This window comes from Phalaenopsis equestris, unplaced genomic scaffold, assembly GCF_001263595.1.
Source record: "Phalaenopsis equestris unplaced genomic scaffold, ASM126359v1 Scaffold000469, whole genome shotgun sequence".
Lineage (NCBI taxonomy): Eukaryota > Viridiplantae > Streptophyta > Magnoliopsida > Asparagales > Orchidaceae > Phalaenopsis > Phalaenopsis equestris.
The window spans coordinates 831,126-858,905 of NW_018164910.1; the positions used below are offsets into that span (position 1 = coordinate 831,126).

The 27,780-nt window shown below is 33.7% G+C and overlaps 2 protein-coding genes across 3 annotated transcripts; one reads left to right on the forward strand and one right to left on the reverse strand.

The window, feature by feature from the left end:
- The first annotated feature begins 1,267 nt into the window (after positions 1 to 1,267).
- On the forward strand, positions 1,268 to 4,408 carry LOC110027968 (patellin-3-like). The gene is made up of 5 exons (XM_020729636.1): positions 1,268 to 1,567; positions 1,652 to 2,695; positions 2,895 to 3,019; positions 3,649 to 3,790; positions 3,870 to 4,408. The coding sequence occupies exons 1-5, from the start codon at positions 1,406 to 1,408 to the stop codon at positions 4,128 to 4,130; spliced, it is 1,734 nt and encodes a 577-aa protein (XP_020585295.1). The 5' UTR covers positions 1,268 to 1,405; the 3' UTR covers positions 4,131 to 4,408.
- A 9,585-nt stretch (positions 4,409 to 13,993) lies between these two features.
- LOC110027967 (lipid phosphate phosphatase epsilon 1, chloroplastic-like) lies at positions 13,994 to 22,457 on the reverse strand. 2 transcript variants are annotated; one of them, XM_020729634.1, is made up of 4 exons: positions 22,096 to 22,456; positions 17,865 to 18,087; positions 15,068 to 15,141; positions 13,995 to 14,357 (listed from the first exon to the last, which is right to left on the reverse strand). In XM_020729634.1, exons 1-4 carry the CDS (start codon positions 22,420 to 22,422, stop codon positions 14,133 to 14,135), a joined length of 849 nt encoding a protein of 282 aa, XP_020585293.1. In that variant the 5' UTR covers positions 22,423 to 22,456; the 3' UTR covers positions 13,995 to 14,132. The 2 variants fall into 2 exon arrangements, with proteins under 2 accessions (XP_020585294.1, XP_020585293.1); XM_020729635.1 differs by lacking the exon at positions 15,068 to 15,141 and having other exon boundaries at positions 13,994 to 14,357; positions 22,096 to 22,457.
- Between the last annotated feature and the right edge of the window lie 5,323 nt (positions 22,458 to 27,780).

Below are 27,780 nucleotides of genomic sequence, written 5' to 3' on the forward strand. Positions count from 1 at the left end.
TCATTTGAATTGTTTTAACAAATCTACCAACCAATTCATTTAAAGTCATTCAATGCAAATCCCAAATTTCATTAAAAAATATATCTCAATTTGGTTTCCCTTTCCATCCACAATTAGTTTTGATTCACTCAAATTAACAACCCCATTAATCAATCCATCACATCTACTTAACCCTAAAACACTGAGATTAGAGCAAATTTAACCATAATAATTAGCAATTAATTCATAAACTAGAATTGGCATTTAAAACAAATACCTTTATTATTCTCCTTGGATTTATCCTCCATGTACCCACATATGTATTGAAATGGTCGATTCAAGATAGGTGATAAGCTTAAAAATACATTTTTAATTAATTATTTATTTTGACTCGTTAATTATTTCTTAATGATATTAGTTATTAAAACCTTATCTGCTAATCAATGCTGTACTTTGATCATTTAATTAATTCAGCTTCGGCTATTTAAATATTATTTATTCAATTAAAAAATAAATTAAAAAAAAGGGGGGTTGATATTTGCCAAATGCCTGCGCCAGGTGTTCTGGTTGACACGAGCTGCATCTGAAAAGACGAAAATTTATTGTTTTTGCGAAAGAATTTCACGAGTTTTTGTTTCACCGAATGAAATTTTTTACAGTAGATGGTGTTTTATCGGACCGAACGGAGCTTTACGGCCTCCTCAAATGCCTGAGGGTCTCTTTGGGGCAGCTGTTGCTTATTGAATAATCTACTGATAAACTGATTAAAAATAATCTGTTGATAAGCTAGGTGCGGCGGCTATTACAAATTTGTATTTTTTTTTTTGAAAAAGTCATACCGCTGCCAGAAAACTGTCATCGCACCTATATAGGTGCGGGTGAAAACACTGTTTTTAACTTTTTAAAAATATATAAGCTGCCAAAACGCAGTTTACCCAAATAGTTCAGGTGCATTTTCAAAACGCAAAAGCTTCTTCAAATAATTATAATTATCTGTAATAAATATTAAAAAGTTTTTTTCAATATTAAAATTTATAAAAATAATAAAATAATTTCCAATCTTTTTAAATTTAAATGGAAATAGTTTTTATGAAAAATTATTAAATGTCATTTAAAAAAAAAAAACTAATAGTGACTATTTTATTTATTTATTTTTTAATAACACGCCGTAATAATGAATATTATTCGAATATTAATTTTAGAAAATTCAGCACGGTGGGGCCCATTAATGGCGAACACCGCTGGCCTTCTCCTTCTGACAGACTGGTCTTCTTTGTTTATCCTCTTTCACTGTACCCACCTCTTCCGCGCACCTTTCTTCTATATAAAAATCTCCCTCTCCTCTCTAACCTAATCCCTTCTCTCTCTAGTCTTCCCCATCTCGCTCCCTCCCTCTCTATCCCTTCCTCTCTTGAGATTTTCAGTCATGGCGGAGGAAACAGAGAAGAAGGCTTCGGATTCGTCGCCGGCGGAAGGGGTGGTGGTTTCAGAGGCGAAAACAGGGGAAAAAGATCCGCCGGTGGTGGCTGCTAAGGTGACGGAGGAGGAGACGAAGAAGCCCACGGAGGAGGCTCCGGCCGCGGTGGCCGTGGAGAAGGAAACTTCGGAGGCTGCAGCGCCGGCCCCTGCTGCGGCGGCGGATGCAGAGGGTCCGATTCAGCAGTCTCAGCAGTCAGTTTCGTTCAAGGAGGAGAGCAATCTCGTCGGCGATCTCCCGGAGCCCGAAAAGAAAGCCCTTGATGAGCTCAAGCAGCTTGTTCAAGCAGCTCTTTCTAATAACGAGTTTAATCCACCACCACCGCCGCCTCCTCCTCCCCCTAAATCCGAGGAGCCCCCTGCCTCCGAGGCCAAGGTGGAGGAACCCGCAGCCGCAGAACAGACGTCTGCTGCTCAGGAGAAAGCTGAGGTTACCGCGCCGGCGGAGCACAAGGCGGAAGAAACCGCCGCCCACACTTCTGAAGAGCCGGCCGTCGCACCTTCAGATGCGCCGAAAGTAGTAGAATCGGTGGAGATTAAGACAGTGGTGGTTGACGATGATGGAGCGAAGACTGTGGAGGCTATCGAGGAGACCGTTGTACCTGTAACCCCACCTGCACCTGTCGTTGAAGCGGTGGCTCCGACGGCAGAAACGGGGACTGATAAAGAACCCATTAAAGAGCCTGAAGCTGCGGCGTCTGTTGAAGCCCCGCCGGTGGTTACTCCAGCGGAGGAGTTCATCTGGGGGGTTCCTCTTGTTGGGGACGAAAAGAGTGATACTGTTCTGCTGAAGTTTCTCAGGGCTAGGGATTTCAAGGTGAAGGATGCTCTCGCCATGATCAAGAACGCTGTGATTTGGAGGAAGCAGTTTGGGATCGAGAGTCTGCTGGAGGAGGACCTTGAGGTTCCGGAGCTGGAGAAGGTGGTGTTCTACCATGGACAGGATAAGGAAGGTCATCCTGTTTGCTATAATGTTTATGGAGAGTTTCAGGACCCGGAGCTCTATGCGAAGGCCTTTGGGGACGAAGAGAAGAGGGAGAAGTTTTTGAGGTGGAGAATTCAGTTCCTTGAGAAAGGGATTAGGCAGCAACTGGACTTTAGTCCCAAAGGAGTTTGCACCATGGTGCAGATCACTGATCTTAAGAACGTCCCAGGACCAGGAAAGAAGGAGCTCCGGCAGGCCACCAAGAAGGCTTTAGCTCTACTCCAGGATAACTATCCTGAGTTTGTGGCCAAGCAGGTTTGTGCAAATTCTCTCCTTTCATGGCTTTTTTTACAGTAAAGTTGGGTGAATTTATTAAGACCTCCTTTTCTCACCTCATAGTTTCTCCAAAATTGGAGTATTTTCTTGTTCAATACTGCATTTTATCATATTCTGCATTGATTATAGTTTATTTATGCTAAATTAAGGAAATTTGTTACTTTAATTTGCTTTGTAGGTGTTTATAAATGTTCCATGGTGGTACCTTGCATATAACCGAGTGATTAGTCCGTTCTTTACACAGAGGAGTAAGAGCAAGTTTGTTTTCGCTGGTCCTTCCAAATCTGCAGAAACCATATTCAGGTTACAAATCCCTTCTCTTCTTCGCAGCCAAATTGAGCTCTTTTAGGCTTCTATCGTGACCTGCAATCCGTCTAGAATAAGCTCCAATTATAAAGATCTGATTTTCTTTTTTGAAGGAAGATATTTATGTGTTTGCATATGTAAAGAAAGAAGAATTTAGCTATGTGGGACAAAAACTGTGTTTCAAAATCGCTCATTTCAAAATTCAGATTCTTCAAATCTGTTAGATTGCTAATGTTTGTCCTGATTTACATACATACCACTCAGTTTCTTTCTATTTACATATCTAAGACCTAAACTTCATTTGTTACACATACCTCCATAACCTATGCATGAAAGGCGGTTTTTTTATTTTTGAAGTAATGGCCTTTCTGATGTGACATACCTCCATAACCTATGCATGAAAGGCGGATTTCTTTTTTTTATTTTTTATTTTTGAAGTAATGGCCTTTCTGATGTGATATGAGAGATTTGGGTTATAGAAATGTAAAAAAGGCAAAGTTTCGAGTGTTGGATGTTTAAATACATAGGAATTGGGTGCTATGTATTGCACTTAGTTCTCTCATTCCCTTTCAATTTATTTTCCTGGCAGAGTTTCTCAAGCATTTTTGTTGCATGAAATTGTTTAGGTACATAGCCCCAGAATACGTTCCAGTTCAATATGGAGGTCTTAGCAAAGAAAATGATACAGATTTCACTTCTTCTGATGCTGTTACTGAGGTCATCATTAAGCCCTCAAGCAAACACGTTATTGAGTTGCCTTCTACTGAGGTGAATCATCCTCTCCTCTCTTCTTCCCCCTGCAACTCTCTGAACTTTCTTTTAAAATTCTTTGTTGAATTTTCAACAGCCATCCCTTATCATATGGGAGCTCCGAGTATTAGGATGGGATGTGAGTTACAGTGCGGAGTTCGTTCCAACATCAGAGGAAGGTTACACAGTGCTGGTGCAGAAGGCACGGAAGTTCTCTGTCGCCGATGAACCCTACGTAAAAAGCAGCTTCAAGGTGGGTGAGCCAGGAAAGATTGTTCTAAGCATTGACAATGCCACGACGAAGAAGAAGAAGCTCCTCTACAGATCGAAGACTAAGAGCAACACTGAATCTGCATAAGTTCATTCAAAAACTTTGTGAAAAACCAAAGAGGAAAGTAAATGGTGGGAGTGATTTATGATTAAAGGTTGAATTTTTTTCCGTTTTTTCTTTGATTGGTTTCTCTTAATGGTTAATTATATGTTTTATTATTGTGTTGGTTTGTTAAAAAAAATGAAAAAGTTGTGTTCTTTGAGGAGTAGAAAGGGTGAGGGGTTCTGTAAATCCTCCAAGACTTGACCTTTGTGGAATATTTCTCTTGTTTATCAATATTTGCTGTCATTGTTGGACAACTTGCACATAGTTGGCATCTATTTGCTTGTCTCTTCTTATCTCTCTCTCTCTCTCTCTCTCTTTTTGGCTGTATTCAAGCATATGGTTTCTTGCTGCTGGTTCCCTAAGCTGTTCTTATCATTCTCTGAAATGGAAGCAGGCGAACCAGACAAGAAACTGGACTTTTGATTTATTATAATTGTGGGAATTACATTACATTATTGATGTTGTTACAGTTATGCAGATAGCGAAGATAGAAGACCAGGCTTGTGGTCCTCAGCCTTACTCTCCTTCACTTTGATTAGTTTTAAACACATGATTTTTTAAACATATGATTTCTTTTTTTGAGAGGAATATGTACATACATACCACTTACTTCCATGTATTTACATATCTAACACCAAAAATTCAATTTTTACCAACAACATAATTCAGAATAGGTCCATTGCAAGCTTTCATCCATGACCCAATGAAGTAATTCATTTTGCCTGCAGAATTAAGCACAAATACAGTTGAAATCTCAAACCACATTTTAATGTTGGCAATTGCAGATGAGCCCAAGAGATGTCCTGAAATAGTTTCGAGAAAGTTATGGATCATTTTAACACTTTTATCAATAGGTAATATGGGTCCAGATTGTGATCTTGATCAGTCCAAATCAACTAATTAGAGATAAAAGCTTATGTAATTTTTCCAGGAAAAGAGTTTTGTTGGGGGAGACAGGAAGGCCCAAATATTTGAGGGGTGTGTTTATTAACTTGCAATTAAGGATGGCAACAAGGAAGCAACAGTAGAAACATATTTTGTTAATCAAGCTTCATTTATACTGTAATTAACATACCTTTTATATATTTGTTTGCAAATGCAAGCATAGAAATAATGTTTGCAAATGCAAGCATGTCATCAATATGTATAAATATCAAGTGTAAACTTTTATTTTTTACATTTATACCCCCCAAAACCTTAATATCACATTAAAAAAAAATCATTATTTTAACTTCTTTTCATGCATATTTTTAAAATTTAAAGTTTTGGTGACATATATGTAAATAAGTAGGAATTGAGTGGTATGTGTGTAAATCTTCCATTTAAGTAATCAGAGGTGCTCCTATCAATAGTGACTTAGAAGTGAACACCAAAATACAAGCAATTGCATCTTTGCTCAAAAGCGCATTTCAGAAGAGAGCTAAAGCCTCCAAGAAGATCACCATTAAAAGATTATCTTATCATTATCCGAAAATGACACATTGTTAAGTCCCCTGCATTTGTTGGCTTGTAATCTTATCGTACATCTAAAATATGTCAGTGTTGATACTGAGGAGTTCTGACGGTACAGAGGAGAAGGGTACGACGAAGGAGACACCATTGATAGAAGATCATTAGGCTCACTTATCCGACAAAGTGCAGACTTCCAACCCAAAAACCAATAAGGCCAAAGCCGATCTAGTCATGAATGATGACCGAATGGTTCAAATCCAAGTCATTCCAAATCATTCGATCAAAAGCGAGACAAACAGACTTCCAAGCCAACCGGCATGAAAAAGTCGACCTATAGGAAGACCTAACTCCTCAGCATCTCCAATCCTAATCAGGATGTCCAGAAACTCTCTCATTTCTTATCAAGAGTCAATGTCTAGAAAAATTCAGCCAATCGAATCGGGCATATCGACTCAAAGTCAATTAAGTTCAGCATACTACATCTAGCCGACCTTACCGGTTCTATCAAGCCAAAGCCAAAGAAGCTCAGCCGATTGAGCCAGAGACCGACCGAGCAATATGCTCATTTCTGTAAAATACCAAGAATATCATATACAGCATTTATTAAAGCAAAGAAAAAAAATATAACAACGCATATTTTACTTTGTTCTCTATAAAAAGAGAAATCATTTAATGAACAAGAGATAGTCAAATCAGCCAAATAAAAGATGGGAAACAACAACACCATTGACAGGTATTACAGGCTGCTCATTACTGATCTCTCTCTCTCTCTCCCTCTCTCTCCCCACTCTATTCCTTTAGGTTTGATTCACGGACAAGCCAGCATTCAACACCTACATTCATGTAAGTTTCTGGTCCATGTCAGGAAGCTTCTCTGCATATTTTCCATGCCTCTATCTTTCAGCACTGCTCCGTGCTCTGCTGTCTTCATCTTCTTCACCTGAAACACCTCTCCTTGTATTACTCCCTCCTTTCTTTCTCCTCCCATTTGTCTGCTATCAAGCTGGCATTTTTAAATTTAACCAGTCGCTGTTCCAGATCAGGTGAGCTGTTCCATGATTAATTGCATCATTTTTTTTTCTTTTAATTTTGTCCTTGCGTTCCAGAGTGTGTTTGGTGTGGGCTTCCTCCAATGAATTAAAATATTGAAAATTATCATCAATATTGTGAAATAAAATCTATAGACAGCAAAGGTCCATGGCTGCCACTTGCACAGTCCAATCAAACAGAGATTCAACTCCACGTTATCTTCTTCAGAGTTGTCGCATGATAGATTTGCATGCCCTTTTCATATTTCACATAAATCTTACTTATCCTTTTGGGGGGAATTTACATCCATACCTCCCAATTCTTATGTATTTACATCTCTCACACAAACTTCGCTCCTTTTCACATCATTTTAGCTTTTTTTAAGTAAAATACATGTAAATCTTTCTTTTTGTTGGGTGAAGTTCAAATAATATATTGAAAATAATCTCTATTATTTTTCTTATTGGGTTTTACTTCAGGTGTAAGAAGAGGAGGATTGAATACAATAAGATTAAGGTGGCATTCATTTCGGCTCTCTTTCGGCTGAATTTTCAAACTGCATCTTATACTGCATCATTTGATTCGCACGTTCGGCCTGCATCATGCTTTTGGATGTGGAACGCTCGCACCAGTATGGGTGAGCCCGCGCTGCTATAGGCTCAACCGCGCTCATACGGTGCAGCGCTCCCAGGCAGAACAGCTCTCCCGTGCCCTCATAGGCGGTCCGTGCCGATAACTGCAGCGCCTCCCCGCCTGTATAGACTCCCCCACGTCGCCAACTCACAACACTTTCAAAATTAAATTTTTCAAACAGAACAAAACACGAATCAATACAAACACCACCAAAACCAACACAAGCTAAACCATGGATTTATTTCTATTGTGATAAGGAATTGGTCGTTTTCAAGCCCAGTTTTTAAATTCCTTCCTACTGTTTTATATCAAGTTGAAAGCAACGGGCATCTTTAAAAGACATGTATGGCTGCCCCATGCAATCATGATCATTTGATGTTACTTATAACCACTAATATGTGATTTAATCCCTCACATTAGTGCTGATTTTGGCCATTATTTTTTGTTCCTATTTTGATTTTGGATTCCATGGCTTCAAGCTGAATCTTTTTGCCCTTTTTTTGCATTTTTTTAATGCAATTTTCAGATTTGTTTTGTTCAACTTTTTCAGCCGCCTCTATTTGCAAAAAAACCCATTTTTCTTGGCATATTGCATGCTATCATTCATAAGCTATTACATTACATAAAATGATGATATGATGTTCATACATTGATTTTTATTATTTTTTAATTATTTTTTAAGTAAATATCACGGACTTTTCTATGTATTACATATATAGCATTGAAACTTTATTTTTTATATTTATACCGCCAAAATCTTCCATATCACATCAAAACATCACTTTCTAAAGTTATTTTCAAATTTACGCCACCCAAAATTTTCATATCTTATAAAAAATAATTATATTTTAATATTTTTAAATGTGATTACTAGGGTTGTCAAAAAAGCTCGTTGTTCGCGAATAACTCGTGTTCGGGTCGTTAAGTAGCTCGTGTTCGGCTCGTTCGTTAAGTAAACGAGTCGAACACGAACAAGTTTTTAAAGCTCGAATTATAAACGAGCCGAACACCTATTTGCTCGATCGTGTTCGGCTCATTTTAGCTCGAAATAAAAAATATATATGATTATTTATATAATAATATACTATATATATTTATATCTAAGTCTAAAATGTAACTGCTTGTTTGGTAAGGTGGTTATGTGTCTTCTTTTGCATTCCTAAAACGTAACTGCTCGTTTGGTAAGGTGGTTATGCGCCTTCTTTTGCATTCATTTGGTCCAGTTTTGAATCCAACACTTTACTTTTATTTTTTCAGTTTAATTTTAACGAGTCAATTTTGAGCCGAACACGAACACAAATATTTAAATCGAGCCGAACACTAACACACTGTTCACGAGCCTGTTTCGAACATAAGTCAATTTCATACACGAACAATTTCGAACGAGCCGAACACTAGCCTAGCCTGAGCTCGCTCAAGCTCGGCTCGTTTACAGCCCTAGTGAATACACATTTTTTCTTGAAAGAAATACATCTTTTTCATACATAGCCAAGTTGACATATATATAAAAATGAAAGTATGTGTGTTAGATATGTAAATACATAATAATTGTATGGCATATATGCAAATATTTCATCTTTTTTATTTTATTTTATCTCATGACATTCTTTTATGAACCCAATGGTAATAGTGTTGAATGGGTGAGGATCTGACTTCATAAATACTTTAAAGCCAAATGGGAGCATGCAACCTAAAGACAAATGGGGGCAATTTCATACAAACCACCCAAATTTTGTAATTTACAATAATACCCTTTCATTTGTTTTTCGAATATATTGTTCACTTTCGTCAAATTCTCAATAGTTTGATGGTGGCAAGCGTAAATACATCAATTTAGTAGATAAAAAAATTAAGTATTTTATTTAGCTAAGAACCACTGTTGATGATATGACATTACTCCTTTTTGAGTTGGTCTATTATTAAATAATGAGCAATGGAAAGGGAATCCATTTGTCTTGTGCAAGGATCATATGTTACAAGAAAGAAAAATGCAAAACTTATAAGAAACATGCAATTATTAAAATTTAATTATAAAAAGTAATTGTGAAGCTGTAAAAAAATAATTTGATGTTCAAAAAACTGCAGTGACAATTAAAATTCTTTTTTTTGTTTTAAAGTCAGACTGTAGCTAAAAAGTTGTCACTGCACCAAGCTAGAATCAGTGGAAAAACATAGATTTCAACGGCAGTTTTTTAAAAAAGTTGTTAAAGCGCAATTTACCCAAACAGACGAAACTGTGATGCAGTGTAGCACTGCTACCGATCTGCCGCCCCAAACGGACCCTTAGTGTGGACTGACTCCACCTGACAATTTCGAAATGTGCCTTACAAGTTGTCTTTTCTATTTTAATATAGAAAAATTTTTTGCACAATAAAATTACAATAAAATATGTGGACCAAAACATAATTAAATATTTCAGAAAAATACGATAGAAATTAATGTGGCAACACTAAAGAACGACAAAAAATTACGAAATCACATTACTAAAAAAATTTTACTATAAAGTTCTAAAATGTATATAATACTCATTTTGATCTCCTATACAATCGATGAAACTTACATGACTTTGCTCCAATCTCCTCTTTCAATCTCACGAGAAAAACATATTGAACTTCTTTTCTCCGACATTTCTCTAAATCACGAGAACCCCCGTCGAATACATGCAAGAGACCACCAGAACAAAGCCTTTAAACCGACTCAGTGAGCCAACTGTCGAAATTTTCAAAATACTCATTGGCACGGGAATGTAGTGCTCTGTTGAACCGGATGCATAGGCTCCTGGAATACTGTGTGGGGGCGATGCAAACCCCGCGTAGGCGCTCCCACATGACTGTGGGCCTAGGCATGTCGCGCCCAAAAGAAAAACCTTTGCTACTTGTCCTACAATCGGGTTCCACAACTCAACAAGATTTACATAAATACCACTAATTTCCAATGTATTTACATATCTAACTTCTCGATTTCAAATTTTAAGCATATATCACCTTTTTTAAGCAAGAAAAGGAGTATTCACTTCTTAAAAGTTTAAATGGTTGTCATTTTTTTTATGTGATATGAGAGATTGTGGCGGTATAAATGTAAAAAAGTAATGTTCACGTGTCATATATGCAAATACATAGAAATTAGGTAGCATGTATGAAAATGCCCCATTAATATAATAATGAAAACAAAGAGAGTTTAAAATCTAAATATAGAATTTGTATTATCTCTATATGTAATGGCACTAATTGCACTCCAAATGGATGAATAAAATGGTGAAGGGTCAAAGAGAAAGCCCCATAAGAAACTTGGAGGGATGAAATCAGAACAAACAAGAAGATAAGAAGGCATGTGGAGATGTCCAAACAAGACTTGAATTCAAAGAGCTGAGCTCACCAAACAATTCTTTTGTATTTACATATCTATTGCCTAAACTTTCATATTTACATGCATATCCCTTATATCTTTTGCATTACATAACAAAATATCATTAGCTCTATGACACTAAAGTGTTGTAAAATATAAATACAAAAGTTTAGGTGTTACATATACAAAAACATTAGAATAGTATGATAAGCATGTCGTTGCCCCTTCTTATTTTTACATCATGCTCATTGCATTTGAGACACATTAGACTCGAACCCGACTTTATTAATAAGCGTGTCAAAAATCCAACCTTCAACCTCCCAACTTGAATCCCACCCTCATAAACCATCTAGCATAAGCTGAACCTGCCACAACAAATTAAATAGGTTAGCATTTTTAACCCGAACTCAACCCAAAAACTATTTGGACCAACACAAACCCAAATTTTTCGAGCTAGATTATGATCAAGTCAGCATATGAGCTCAATTCCTGACACCCATACTCCTGCTTCGTTCCTTTATATGTCTTCATTTCCCCGCTTTCAACTCTCGTCCTCTTTGTTTGGACATGGGTGATAAACAAACCATATCATTTTTACTAATTGACATAATTTAAGGCCTTTTTTGGTCAAAATTTGAGCCATTCAAACATTCAGGGAGATTCCATGGTTCATTTAGAGGATGATTTTGTATTTCCTAACTCAATTGGGCATTAATATTGTCAAACCAAGTCAAATTTGACTCACATTTGTATCTTTAGTGGTGCCATACTACTCATACCTCATTTAAAAATCATGCATGTTCATCAAATACTTATTTTTTGGAAGATTTACATGAATAGATACCAATTCCAATGTATTTACATATTTACCTTCTAAATTTTTTTTTTATATTTATAACATTTACTTATAATTGAAGAGGATTATTTCACTTGTATGTTTTCAACACTGATATTATTTAATTTGGTATGGAAGATTTGAATGTTGCAAAAATAAAAATTAAAGTTTAGGTGTAAACTATGTAAAAATATATAAATTAAAATTTGTGTTGTGTGTGACGAACGAACAGAGCTTGCGCTCGTGTTCAGTTCGTTTGAAATTTAATTTGTTTGAAACTGTTCGTGTTCGTTTCTTAACGAACGAGCCGAACACGAGCTGTTCGCGAACGTCGAGCCAGTTTGACATCCCTAATATTAATATATATAAATAATATATTATATTAATTATATAACTTATATTATATAAATATATAATATCCATATTAGTATATTACTAATATAGTATATTAATATACTATTATCATTAATTTATTATATATTATAATTTATAAAATATAATTTTTTAAAATATCATAAATTTTTTATATATAATTATTTTAAATAATTTTATATTTCAAACAATAAAGATTCGAACACGAACGAACACATCATTGTTCGTGTTTGATTTGTCTAATTAGCCGACTGAAAAAAAAATTGTTCCTCGTTTGCTTATCGAACGAGTCGAACACGAACTCATTGACGAACCGAACACGAACTGTTCGAGAACAACGAACTTTTTTTACAGCCCTACCATCAGTGGTGGGGAAAGATAAAATAAGTGAAGATATCAAATGGGATTGTCTATTTTAAATGGAGCCTTCTTTGTGGAAGAGTGCGCTATTGTGATCAGACCAAAACCCAATTTTTACGTATTTACATATCTAACACCTAACTTCAATTTTTACGTAAATACCAGCTTAACAATGCATGAAAAAGGTGTATCTCACTTAACATAATGTGTTCAGGTGGTATAAATGTAAGAAGTTAAGGTGTTAAATATGTAAATACATGGGAATTGTGTGGGATGTATGTACATAAAAATTCCATAGATTCAGTAGTAGCAACTTGCAAGAAAAAATAGTCCAAGGGATCAGAAACCTCTATCTTTCTCCTTCACAAATTCAGTGTCCCCACCAACATTCAAAAATGTTTGTTTCTTCATGACCTTATCCTTTTGTGTTTCTATGAATCTCTCCCTCTCTCTCTCTCTCTCTCTACAGATATTTTTGTGGATTGAATTAATTACATTTAAAAAAAAAAAGAAGGGATGCATTTACATACTTAGCACAAAATACTTATATTTTTACATATCTAACACAAATTTTCATATTTATATTTATAATACTTCAAATTTTAACATAACATAAAAAAATATATCATAATTATTGAATTTTTAAAACCGAAATAGACAATTTTTCATGCATAATTTTATGCACCAAAATGTTACAAATGTAGGTACTGTTTGGGATCACTTTCTGTTTTTTTTTTTTTTTCAATTTATTTTATTTTCAATTTTATGTTTTAAAAAAACACATTTGGTGTCGTTATGATTTATATGTTTTTAAAAAGAAAAATTATAAAATATGTTCGATTGTGCATTTTCTATTTCTTTTAAAGAAAAAAATTATACATTTTAAGAAATTAAGTAGATTTATTATTACTAAGTTAATTAATTAAATTATTAATTAATTAAAGTTTATAAATATTAAGTTAATTAATTAATTTTATAACTATTAAGTTAATTAATTAAATTATTAATATTTTAAAAGTTAATTACTTAATTAATTAAGTGAGTAATATTTATTTCAATTACTATGGGTTTAAATGATCAATTATTAAGTTAAGTTGGTAGACTTATTGTTAAAATTTATAATTACTAAGTTCGTAAATTAAATAATTAAATGAAATTAAAAAATTTAGTTAGTTTATAATTATTAAGTTGATTAATTAAATTTTAATTATTAAGTTAAGTAATTAAATTATTAATATTTCAAAGTTAATTAATTAATGAAATTATAATTGTTATGTTAATTAATTAAATGATTAGTATTTACTTCAATTATTATGAGCTTAATTGATTAATTATTAAGTTAATTAGGTAGATTTACTGTTCAAATTTATAATTACTAGGATAATTAATTAAATTTTTTATTGAAATTTTTAATTAATTAAATTATATATATATATAGTTATTTCAAATCAAAACGAGTCGAGCACGAATGAACAAAACTTGGTTCGTGTCCGACTCGTTTACTTAGCGAATAAATCAAACAAGAGCTACTTAGCGAGCCGAACACAAGCTCTTCGCAAACAAAGAGCCGTTTTGACAACCGTAGTTGAGATTAATAAATGTTAAGATTCTTGATCTAAAATCCATTCATCAATAATATGTCTTGAAGTAAGCCAATTCTGACGCCTAAGCCTCAATTTTAAAACCTGGCTCATAACAAGTAATTTTTCTCATGTTTTAAACAAGAAAGATTTAGATATATCACACACAATACTTATGTATTTATATATCTAACCTCTAAGCTCATACATGAAAAGATGTCTTAGTGATATTTTTTATGTAATATGAAAGATTTGGATGATACAAATGTGTAGAAAGTCGGAATTTAGATGTTAAGATATGTTAACTAGATAAATAATGGATGTTATGTACATTTTGCAAAATTATTGGTAAGAACTACTAAGAAACAAAACAAGATATCACTCATCCGAGAGCCAATTCTGAATGACATAAAATAAGAAGGCGAGACAGAAAGATAGTGAGGCGAGAACGACGAATACCCTGACCCAGATGTACACGACGAATGCTCGTAGAACAAATGAATGCCACATCCAGAACCATATGAGACTGCATGCACATCCTAAAGCCGCGCCAACAAGCACTTGGTTCATGGTGTGAAATCCTTGAGATACTCTCATCCATGACTACAAATAGGGAACCCACCAAAACATTTCATCAGAACAATATAGTATTGCATTGCAATCATTCATAAATAAAAATTTATGTAAATTAATAGAAATTCCACCCTTCTATAGCGATTGTAACATATTATAAAAGAAGGATGAAAAAAGGGACCCCTCTCCCAGTTCTCTCTGAAAAAACTCTTTGTCCCTCATTCCTCCTCGTCCGATTCTAACTCTCAGGGCGTGTTCACAAAGGACAATTTAAGATTCAACATTAAAAGATAAACAATTTCTAACCTTACAATATTCACCACTTTATGCTAAAAAATAATGCATTTCATATCCTAAATGTGTTAAACATGTTGTAATCATACAAATAGAAAGTTTCACAACAAGCATATGGAAAGCATTTGTAGGAGATCAAATAAATTTATAAATAAAAAAGGGGCAAATACACACATCGCACTTGAAACATTGCTATCTACAAATCTAGCGCTCACTTTCATCCATTTTTCAAAGTCTCATTCAAATATCTAAATTCATGATAAAACCCCAGCCCATATTGTTCATTTTTATTAAATTCTCAATGCCTTGATCGTGCCACGTCAAAATACATCAGTTCGGTAACTCAAAAATATCACATGGATGCAAGATTTTGTAAATAGCGAAGTTGCGGGTGCTATGTATGTACTTATCCAATAAAAAAAAACCAAAGAGAAAAACATTATTACCAGATAAGCGCCACATAATAATGTAAGAACACCAACACCCACCGTACACAAATTAATCCCCATGAGGCGTATAACTGCACTCAAACATAAAATAGAACATACGTTATGCAATAATGATCAATATATTCCATTATAACACATGATTTGAGGAAATATAAAAATTTCAAACAGAGTTTTTTGCAAAATATTAACAAAATTATGAGAACTTGGGGAGTTAGCAATAGCAAAACCATTGGGTCATCTTTAAGAAAGGTAGACCGAAACTTAACAAAAGTTTGTAAGAACATCAACATGAAGCCATAAAAATGCCAACTTCATGTGCTAACAAGTCCAAACAAATTCTGGCTAAGCTCCAGAGCTTCTACCCACTCTAGACTTGCCAACTACCCCATCAAAACTTAGTTTGTAGGTAGGACTGGGCTTTTAAATTGGCTGGATTTATTAGCACGGGGCATTTACATACATACCACACAATTCCTATAGGTTTACATTTCTGACACCTAAACATTAATATTTAGATAAATACCACTTAAATATTTAACTTCACATAAAAAAAGCCACCATCACTATCTTTTTAAAAGAAATAAAAAACACATTTTCAGGCATAGGTTTATGACATCAAGGTGTTACAAGTGTGAATATTGAAATTTGGGTGTAGATATGTATACACATAAGAATTGTGTGGTATGTATGTAAATTTCCCTAAAACTTAACAGGATCAGGACTGACCAATGGAAAAACAAGCTTAATAGCCTTGGAGTACTTAGCTTCAAAAAAAAATCTAACATTATCATGAGGTTAAGGCTGCAAATGAATCAAGATGAACCTAGTAATAGCTTGCTCGAGTTTGAGTTAGTTCACCAAAACCCCTTAGATCACTGGTTAAATAAATTTACAATTGAATCTTAAATGAGTATGTTATCAAGCCTTTATCAAACTTCTTAACATGTTCAAAAGCTTTAAATGATATTGTTTATGATCATAAATGTCCTTTATCAATAGAGCATTTATAGAAGTTTTTAAACTTATTCAACTAATTAATTAAATGGTCATAAATAAACTCTAATTGAACCAAACCAAGAATAGCTTGTTGAGTGTATTAGTTCATTTGCAGCCCTACTAAGAGTGAGCGAATGATAACAATGTTGTGCGTAATTTGGGCTAGCACCCTAGAAAGATGACAAATTAGAATATTTTTTGGTGGCACTAACAACAAAAATAATAGACAAAGAAGCATAAATCCTCTAACAAAAAAGAGTTAAGAGAACTATTCTCAAGTGAATTGCTTTATGCGCACAGATATCTTAACTTGCTAGAATTATCAAATTTAGCTAAATGTAGAAGGGGAATTTATATGCATAGCACCAAATTCTTATGCATTTACTTATCTCACACTCATACTTTGATTTTTACACCCTAAGCACCTTTCCCTATGTATGAAAAGGTGTCAATAGTGTAATCCACCTTTTCATACATAGGTTAAGGAGTTCATGGTGTAAAAATTAAAATATGGGTGTGAGAAAAATAAATGCATAAGAATTGGACGCTATGTAAGTAAATTTCCGAATGTAGAAGTATGAGATTTGAAATTAAGTTTGTGTTTTGAAAGCAACATGATACATGTTGCTCTTATAATCATATAATGAATCAAGAATTTGCAATATAAGCGTTTTATTTTTAATTAAAATTTATTTTCAAACAATTAAAATATCTCACATAATTAAGAAAATATACTAAATTTTCTCTCAAATCTCATTTAAATGAAAGCCTTTATAATTGTTATAAACTTTCCTAAAACTTATCATCCCATAAAAAATAAAATTCAAATCGTCTTCACAAAAATGCACATATCTTCACCATCTAGTTCTAACAACTTGCACATTTACTGGTGCAAAAAAATGTAGCTAAATAAGTCAAAATTAGTTTTGCTAGCTATTTATATTTGCAACCTTATATTAGTGGTTCAGATAACATACACTTTAAAAAATACCAATTTTTTGGTATTGAAAAGGCTAATTTTCTTGTAGTGTTATAAAGATGAATTTTATAAAACCACCATTTAGGTCGGTGCTAATAGATGGATCTCAGCGTCGGGCCATAAAGTAATAATTAATATCTACATTAAACCTAACAAAATGAAATTTTAAAATGAATATTTGAAAAAATTAAGAAATGATTGAACAACTATTCGAGTGACATCAATTAAAGTTTAGCTTAATGAAAAGAAACCTCATGGTTTGATCATGTAAAAAGGTGGAAAATGTGCCCAACAAATGAGTAAATCATACTCATATCAAATAATTAAAAAAACAAATTAGTAAATCCAAATTTGAATAAATAGTTGTTAACATTGATTTGTGAAGAATAGATTGAACACATCAAGCTTCATTAAATGAGAATGAGTGAAAAATGAGGATCTCCAATATTTAGGATAAGGCTAATGATGATGATGACGTAGATTTAGATCAATCCACAAAAGAAACTAACAATTCTTTAATTGACAGCTGAAAAGCCTTAACAACCAAAGGTTAAAGCACTATGATGAAAAGCATTTACATACACACCGCACGATTCTTATGGATTTACATATCTAACACCTAAACATTCATATTTACATGCATACGAACTAAATCTTTAATGTTACATAAACAAATGCAACCATCACTATCTTTTTAAAAGTATATACCTTTTAATGCATAAGTTTATGACACCAAGAAACTAAAAGAGTAAATATCAAACTTCGGGTGTTAGATGTATAAAATATATAAGAATTGTGTGGTATGCCTGTAAATCTTACCAGAAGCAACTGAAAAAACCGCCGCATAAAAGATTGATTGGGCATGTGAAGAAGGCATTCCAGGATCCGACTTCAATGAAGAAGGCCTATCTTGGTTCAACAGCCGCTTTAGTACAGTTGATAACCACGCATTCAGCACCGATCCCATTGCAGCCCATAGAGCTTCAGCGTCATGCTTCCAAAGAATGACAAAACCAAAAAGAGCAGCCACAAGCCACTTGCTCTGGTAAATCACACAAAGTAAAGAGCCTAATTAGTCATTTTTATCAGAATGAACAATATAATTAGACAACAAATTTTAGTTCCGCCTGATAATAAGGGGAAGTCTAGTTCAAAATTATTTTTATATTATGCATAGATCAATTTTCAGATTTAATTTTTATTTTTATTTTATTTTATTATGTTTTTTACTTGAAATAAAACATATTTAGTATATTATAACATGGTTAGTTTGTTTTTAAAAACATCAAAACAACGTTTAAATATTTTTTTTGTTTTTAAAATTAAGCAAATTCATTTTTTGAAAGCAATGCCTTCAAAATAAAAGCAAATAAAAAAAAAGTGATCCCAAACAACCCAAATCTGACAAAAAAGCACGTTCCTTGTTTCCATGACAAGAGTAGCTCATTGAAATGAGCAAATCTAACAAAGCTAGTCAAATCCAAATCAGCCCTCCTTGCAGAATTAGGATTAAACATATTGTTAAGTTTAGAAATTTATAAATCGCAGAATCATGTTGGATTAAAGTCTTACATAAAAATCAGATATTGATTTGATCTAGATTAGATATTCAAGAATTTAAGTATCATGTTAGTTGGACTTTGGTTATGAACAACCATCAAGAATTACATATTATACATGTATAATATTGATTTAATTCCATTAATCCTACATGTAATTTCGAATTTTCGGTTTTCAATCTGTTCAATTAAACGAGAATTAAAATCTAACTAAAAAACGAAAACCAAATATTGAGGTTTTGAAATTCAAAAACCAAAATAAAATTTTGAAACCGAACCGAATCAACCCAATTTGTTCAGTTCGGTTCTATTTTTTTTATTTTGACCAAATAATACACAGCCCTAGTTGCATCTATCCAAATTTCATGCACCAAACATAGATCTCATTGCTCTAAAACTAGCTGCCAAAATCTGCCGATGCAAACTAAAATACCACACACCTCATTAGAACAAAACCATGCAGAAAAAAAACATAGGAAAACTAATAAAATCCAATTATTCTGGCCAGGGAAAAAACATGTTTGTAAAATAAAATCTTAAAAATTAGTTCAGAGTTTATGAAATAAATAAATCCCCTACTTTTCATAATTTATTTTCTTTAGATATTTACGATGTAGTAAACCAAAGAAGTATGAAAAGAATTCGTTGAAGAACCACCTGGCACCAATTAAAATCGATGCAAATTAACCTAGAACCTTGCAAAATAACAGCAGTCTATATGGTTGGATTTACTTTGCAGCAATTTTGTGAAGCATCTACAAAAAAAAAAAAAAACTCAATTCCTATGTATTTACATATCTAACACCTAAAGTTCAATTGTTACATACATACCACCTTATCTATGCATGAAAAGGTGTATTTAACTTTTTTAAAGTTAAAATGGTGATATTTTTTCTAATGATATGAAAGATTTGGTTGAATAAAATGTAAAAAGCAAAATATAGCTGTAAGATATAAAAATTCATAGGAATTAAGTGGTATGTATGCAAATGCCCCAAAAACAAACCGATGGAAAGTACATGCAACCATGAGAAATTAGACATTGAATGTAAAATTTTGAAATGTGCAAAATGCACAGAATATTACCAAAGAAACCCATAGAATGCACATATTGGACAATATATAGCATAGAATTTTAATAAGTTAAAGATTTAATGATTTACAAAAACAGAGGCAACTAAAACTTACTAAAGCTTCCTTATATAGAAATGGGAAATGTCTTGAATAGTTCAATTGAGAACTAAATGCACTCCACTGCTGTTCCCACATGTAATGTTATCTTATATTAAGTTAATATTTGATGGCTCATTAATTTTTTTTGTTGGCAAGGTAAGATAACATTTTATGATAGAGGTGACAGTCTTTGATTATTTTACAAGAAGATTGTTTCGTAAAAGAGGACGAGAACAACAACAAGCCTTTATCCCATTAAGTGGGGTCGGCTACATGATTCATTTTTCTCCATTGTGTCCTATTAAGTCTAATCAATTAAGATCATTTTTTATTCAATACGCCATAGTCTTTTTAAGTCTACCTCAGCCTTTTTTAACATGAGTTGAATTTAGAAAATCTACTCTCCTAACCGGATCATCGATGGTCGAAGCTTAATGTGACCCAAAAAAAAAAAAAAAACAAGTCTCCTCTTTATCTTGTTTGCCCCTGGAGCTATACCAACCCTTCCACGGATAGATTCGTTTTGCAATATAGGAGAAGACATTGATCATAAATCCCATAAATCATCAATTTTCGGTTCCTCATATAGATCATGACATTCTTCTATTTATATATCAGATTCTGCTTTATTGCTTATTTTTCCAACTTCCAAGCATCTAAGCATTGTTTGTCTGCAATTTAATTTGCATATTCCAGAATAAATTTGACAGTTTTGGAAGACTTGTCTCCTTCTCTGGGTTTTGCAAAAGATTTTGCAGATCTTTTTCATGTTTTGGAATTTATTGCATTTATTTATGCTAATTAGTCAACTGGGTGATGCTTTGTTTAAAAAATTAATTCGCTATTTTTAACTTTACTTCTTTGATTAGATTTTCTTCTTCCTATCCATTTAGTATAAAGGGTCAAGTTTACACACTAAATCTTGTACCCTCTGCTTGTGCTTCCTAGAAAAATAATTATTTTTTGCAAAAGTTTGGCATGCCCAACATTTGATCTTATGTAACAAAATAAGAATATTAATGTGAATTGCAGCTTATATCCTTTCAAACTTGACCTAATCTCGCTAACCTAAAAAATGTTTATGAAGTATGATATTTTTAAGATTCTCCATTTGATGATGAATGGACATGGTATGCTCTATTGCTACAAAATTTTTTCCTGGTTAATTTCATCTCTTAATTTTGTAACCCAAAGACAAGATTGTTCATCTTCTTGAAGGAGATGGTAGAAGATATTGTTAATGAAGTGTTTCCTTCTTTGTTTTAATTATGTATAGACTCATATGTGCTAAGTCTTGAACTCAAGACCTTATGGTTGAAGACAAAGCACCTGACCACTACAGTAAGTTGGTTGCATATTAATGACGGGTCTACTTGGTTCAATGTTATGTATGCAATATTATTGTCTAGATAATAATGCTATTCAAATAACACTTTTATATTTTTAACTCAATGTGTTTGGTAAAAGGCCATCTTTAAAAAAATGAAATGCTATTTAAAATAATTAATGGTAAATTAACACCTTTTTTGTCTTCTTTTTTAAGCCATTAAGATTGAGGTGATCTAAGTTGCATTTAATTTGGTTGACATTTAGATTTTCCCAATCTTGGTTACTAATATTCTTTAGACTAAATCATTCTAAATGACATAAAATTACAAAAAAAAAAAAGAGTTTAAAACAAATAGCCCCTACATATTTTGTGCTCAACTTTTAAGCTCTTGTGAAAAGAGTTCACATTTTTGTGTTCCTCAATTAAAAGAATCATTTCAATATATTTTCTCATCAAGTTTGAAATAAAGATTTTTGTACCTATTCTTCATCTTTTAATCAGAGACAAAACCAGAAACTTGTAGACATTACATCAATTTGTCTTTCATTCTATAAACTTATGTGATGGAATAACAAAGAAAAAATTAGTACTAATATTGATATGACTAATAACTTCAACTTTACAAAGTTATTAATTTATCTATGAAAACAATTTATTAAGTGCATCTCACACTCTTTAATTGTTCATGAAGCCATCCATGAAATCCAAAATTCAATAATGTAGTAAAGGAAAAACTGTGAAAATTTGTAACTTCATTGATTTGTTTCAGATACTTTGCAAACTTTTGGGCTAAATTCTACCCAAGCTTCAATTTTAACTTATTTTCAACCAGCAGAATATCACATTCAACCTCAATTTTACATTCCAAATACAAATCCCTATTTCAACCTAATTCTTTCAACAAAAAGCCATCAAATTCGATCAAATGTTGCAAGAAGAAAAAAAATATTGAATTAGAACAAACTCCAACAAAAGAAAAAAAAAGTACCGATCGATTCAGAGTGGCCTCGAGATTGGCCGATACCCCCTCCCTCCTCAAAATCGTCTCCGCTGTCCCAGGATCACTGTCTTCCACCACACCGCCTATCTCAAAACGATCGATTCCGGCCATCTCCACCACATTTTCACGATCGGAAACCCTCATTCGAACAACCAACCGGCGGGCTCTCGATCCCGGCATCAAAATAGCATTTTTCGAACTGGCCTGATGACGGGTCGAAGGGCGACGAAGCAACACGGGAGCAAGGAGTGGAGAAGAGATGAGCCGCGGCAGAGAAAGCATAGCTTTCTCGCCACTCGCTAGTGGATATTGCATAAAAAATGGATATCGAGAGAGTCGAGGATTAGCAAGTTGACAATTTAAAATGCTATCATCAAACTCACGATAAAAATGTGGTCTTTTTTGGGACCACTCAATTATCATGTACTTACATATCTGAATTTTTTTAAAAAAAAAAATTTATAACACCTAAATCTTTCCTAACATAAAAAAAAAATATTATCATTTTAATAATTGAAATACATTTTTTATGAATAAGTAAGGTGATATGCATGTAAAAAATAAAAACTTAAGTTTAGGTGTTAAATATATAAATACAAAAGGTGGCCCCACTTGTGGTTGTGAGAGTTTTTGAGATTATTTTGGCATGCCTTATTGTAGGCTCAGTTATGAGAGAGAAGTAGAACTCCAATTGGTTGGCCTAAGGCTTCAAAAGTTTGCTTAGGTGGAGCTTTGGCAGAGGAGTTAAGCCAGTGAGGGTGAGCCAAGTAGGATGGGCTCAATTTTGGGCTTTCATTCCATGGATGGCTCTCGGTTTTGGTTTCGCCGCTGGCAATGGTTGCTGGCAAGAGCTTGGACAGTCATTATCTTGCTGGTGGTAATCAGCGGTGGAGAGTAGTGAAGCCAATGGAGGTGATTCATGGGCATATGGGTTTGGTAAGTTGATTTTTGTGCTTTTGGTCCAAGTCATGCAAGTGAGCTCCATCATGAAGGTTGGACTTGGTGCTTAGCATTGGGGCTTGGGTGGACAAGTCCTAATCATGGGGGTTTAGGCTAGTCTTGGGCTTAGGTGAGTAATTAGAGTGGGAAATCACCTTTTTTGCAAATTTAAATGAGTGGTTTCTTTTAGCTATAAGTGGCATGGTGACTTGAATGGTTTGTCATGAGAAAGAATTTTGGTGATCTTTAGGTGACTTTTTCATGGGCCTCAATTTAGGCATTTTGATTAAGACACATCACACATTGGTCTTGATTGAATTTTAATGACATGGTGCTTGATTAATGTAATGAGGGCCCTTTTATTTAATTTAATTTGTTTTGTTTTTTTTTTTTGGGTGGGCCTTCGTTTTAGTGGATTTGTGTTTTTTTTAGTCATGGTAATGGGTTTTTGAATTTTATCATGATGGATTGATTTTGGGCTTTCAATTTTTGATTTATGAAAATTCTTTGGAAATTTGATTTCAATTTTTTTTTTTTTTGGATTGTGTGTAAGTGTGGTGTGAGTGTGCATCTGTGTGAATTGTAGTGGTGATGTGCATGTGCATGTGGTTTGTGGGTGGATTGCGGTGGTGATGTACATGTGTATGGGGTATGTGTGTGGTGTTTCAAGGAATTAAAACCCCTAAAATTCAAAGGCTCTCCTTAAGGCATTTCCAACCCTTATAGGAACTTAACTTAAGTTTTAATATGTTCGTTCCATTTAACTCAACTAAATGTTGAGGATTTGAAACCACACATATGAGATTAAAAAGAGCCAAGATGTGATTTGAATTTTTCTAAATGGCAACACTAGTCCTCTATGAGAGTCAGTAGAGAAGTCATATGGCTTGATTGTAGGCTCTAGAGAGGGAAGCAGACCTCATCAAAAATGAGGTCAACACTCTCTAGACTAAGTAGATCAGGGAAATTGACAACCCTGAGACTATGGAAAGCCATGGGTATCTTGGCTGGGTCGTCCTAAATAAAAAAAAAATTAACGTATTAATAATCAAAGTAAACACATGCATTTCTCTTATATTAAAATGAAACATTCTAACTTTGTTTTGTAGGACTACTAAAGATAATATACAAATTGTCATCTTAGATTTACTTTACATGTTATTAGAGTGTGCTAACTCTATTTTGGATGGTTGCTATAAATAAATAAGTTGTTGTAGTAACCTAGGAACTTTTCTTTCAGTCATCTTTTCTTTCATAGAGTTAGGCATGTTATTGTCAATTGACTATAAACATTTAAACTAATCGAAAGAAGATGAAACACGAAGCGAAGGATGAACCTTAACTAAACCATTAGCGTTAGTTTGGATGATGTTAGTTGACGAGTTTGACATAAGTTATGGTTGGCACCCATACCGTCAGTTTGTCTTCACTCGATATGTCTGCACAAATCATAGGCCGATAATTACATTTATGTTTTTTTCTTGGATCATCGATAGGCTCACTCAAGAACTAAACCCTCTAACCCAACCTAAACAACTTCAGCTTCACTTTTCAAAATAAAACTCATGACCAAAACAAAATTACATAAATCATTGCATTCACAACTATATAAACCTCATATATCTAAACAGCCTCGATTAACATTAAATAAAGCTCGGTATAAATTCTTTTTGATAGGATAATGAATGATAACATAATCTGTAGAAATATGCATATCATATTGCTCATGTTCCTTGTCTTCGGGCCCTCACTCATTGCACAAAAAGTTGTGGTTTGACTTGTGACAATCACTACCTTACAGAGTGAGTTCTCTTTATGCATATCGATTGGTCTTTTGAACAGATCTCCTATGCTTCATCATCAAGGACTTGCATAACCCATTACATAGCTTGTTTTGATGCACTCAACATTAATTAACACTAAACATTTGAGTGTGGTGAGGCATACAAAATTTAAATTTTAAATTTTGAACTATGTTCGCATTAGTCTTAGGACATTATGGATATCATACTTAGGCAACTTGATTTGTAATCAAGTCGTAAGACCTATTATTCCTAATAAATAACAACCTACTCTATTTTGCATTATCGAGACCGACCATGCATGGTTTTGAATGAGATTATGTGGTTTAGATGGCAACCATTTTCAGGAAAAGTTAGAAGTCTAGTCAAGATGTAAATCCTTATCTTTATGCTCATGCATGATTGTATTTCATGCAATATAAGTCCTAACATCCTAACAAAACATCGGGATAAAACATTAATTTTTTCTTCAAAAATGTCAAATGTCAAATAATAAGATAGTTTGTGATACTATTGAGGCTGCCACATTATCTCCAAGTGTCCCCTACCCCTTCTTCCTTTGGCTTTCGTTAATAATTGTTCAACTTTTTAGCGTTTCTCATTTGAAAATTCAATATCCAATCGTGGAAGTCTAAACTTTGAAACTCCTTGAGGACAAACCCATGGCCTTAATCGATAGTTTTCTTAAGTAAATTTGGTTGTTTAAGATAAAATTAACTATAGGGGTTTGCACTTATAAAAAGAAAAGGGCCTATAATTAATCTAAACCCTATTTAGTCTTCAGATTAGATCGATGAAATGATCCATGGGGTTTAATTATAAACTTGTGCAGATATCCAATGTTTTCTTAGTTTGAATAATCAAACCCATCGTAAAAGTTGTATTTCTATTTTTCGAGGTGGTTTACTACTTCTGATGATGTGCTTGATTAGTTGACCAACCCAAAGCTTCAATTCCACATTGCATTCAGAAGCTCCATATCAGAGCAAAAATAAAACCCGACAGGTACACAAACCTTGAGAGTGGGGGTGAACAAACATATTATGCCAAGTTTCAAAGGAGAAAGTAGCTTTGAGAGTTGCTACGGGTTATAAACCATTATGAGCTGGACCACTAAGAAGTAGTTGCTTGATGATTTGGTCCTATATCAGAAAACTATTAGGGTTAAAAGTAATAGAGCAGTTTTTGTCATGTACAAGTTTAGAAATAGATAACAGTTTGTGAGTAATAAGTGGTATTTGAAGAATAGAAGATAAAAGAAATTTACAATCAGACGTAGAGAGGAGGTCGTTGCCAACGTGAGAAATGTCGTTGGCTTGTCCATTCCCTACCATTACGTGTTTAGAGACATTATAAGGTTTTGGTTGCTAGATATTTTCCAAATGCAGGGTGATGTGGGATGTAGCTCTAGTGTCAAGAATCCAAGCTTGATTCTTGGGCTTGCTGGTAGTGTGAAATGCTATTGTAGATGGGGGCTTATGATGAAGATTGGCACAGTGCCAACATTGATCAGCAACATGTCCTTTATTATGACAAATTTGGCAAACAATGATGATTGATCAGCGACATGCCCTTTATTATGACAAATTTGGCAAACAATGATGATTTTGGGTTGTGCGATGTTGGTCAGTGTGTTACTTTTATTTGAATTGTGCATCTTGCCTGGTGTTGTTGATTTAAATTATAATTTTTTTTTTCTTGAAAAACAAAAGTGTCGTTTTCTGAGTATGTTTCAAAGATTCATTGGCAATGTGAATTTCTTCGATTTGAAGTAGAAAATAAAAATCTTCAAGAGAAAGATGGGTTGTCAGAGTTCAAATGGCAGCTTTGAAGCCTTTGTAAGGGGGAGGGAAGACCATTTAAAATATATAAAATAATATCTTCATTATCAATTTTTTAATCGAAAATAGTGATGCTATCTACAAGGTTCTTGATATATGTAAGATATTGATTCATAGTTTGATTTTCCATTCAAATATTATGTAATTTGCTCTTGAGTTGAATAACTCGTGAACGATTCAACAATTGAAAACGCCTTTCGAGGGTATTCCGAATGTCAATGATCTTATTTAGAAGAAGCACATAAGATAAAATAGATGGTGAGATTGTAGAAAGAAGGGCAACAATAAGCTTTTGATGAGTAAGCTTCCAAAGATGATAACATGAGTTTTCAATAGGATTATCATTGGAATCTTCAATAAATTGTGGTGGGAGAAGAACGTTATTATCAAGAAATGAATTGAACTCTTTGGCAAGAAACAACTTCTATATTTGCACTTTCCAGACGGCCTAGTCATGAGGAGAAGAAGCTGTACCCTTTACATGCTGCATCTGAAATTTTAATGGGGGAGGTATTTGAATGTCTTTCATTCTGTTAAGTGATTCTTGCGAAGAGTTGATGAGTTGGGGGATGGTGGAGGAAGAAGACTCCATGGATGAAGATCAAGCAGCAAATGATGGCTGCTCTGATACCATATAAGAAAACAAGAATAGGATAGAAAGAACTAGGGCTGTAAACGAGCCGAGCTTGAGTGAGCTCAGGCTTGGCTCGTGTTCGGCTCGTTCGAAATAGCTCGTGTTCAAACTCGGCTCGTGTTCGAAATCGACTCGTGAACAGTGTGTTTGTGTTCGGCTCGATTTAAATATTCGTGTTCGTGTTCAGCTCGAAATTGACTCGTTAAACTAAAATTGAGAAAAATAGATGTAAAGTGTGGGATTTGAACCTGGATCAAATATATATACAAAAGAATACATTAACCACAATGCCACATGAGGTGTTAGGATTTAAACCTAGACATAAATATATATAATATATTACTGTTAGGATTTAAGCCTAAACATAAATATATATAATATGCTATTATATAAATAATATATTTAATATATTGTTATATAAAAAGTTTTTTTTTTTTAACGAGCTAATTTCGAGCCG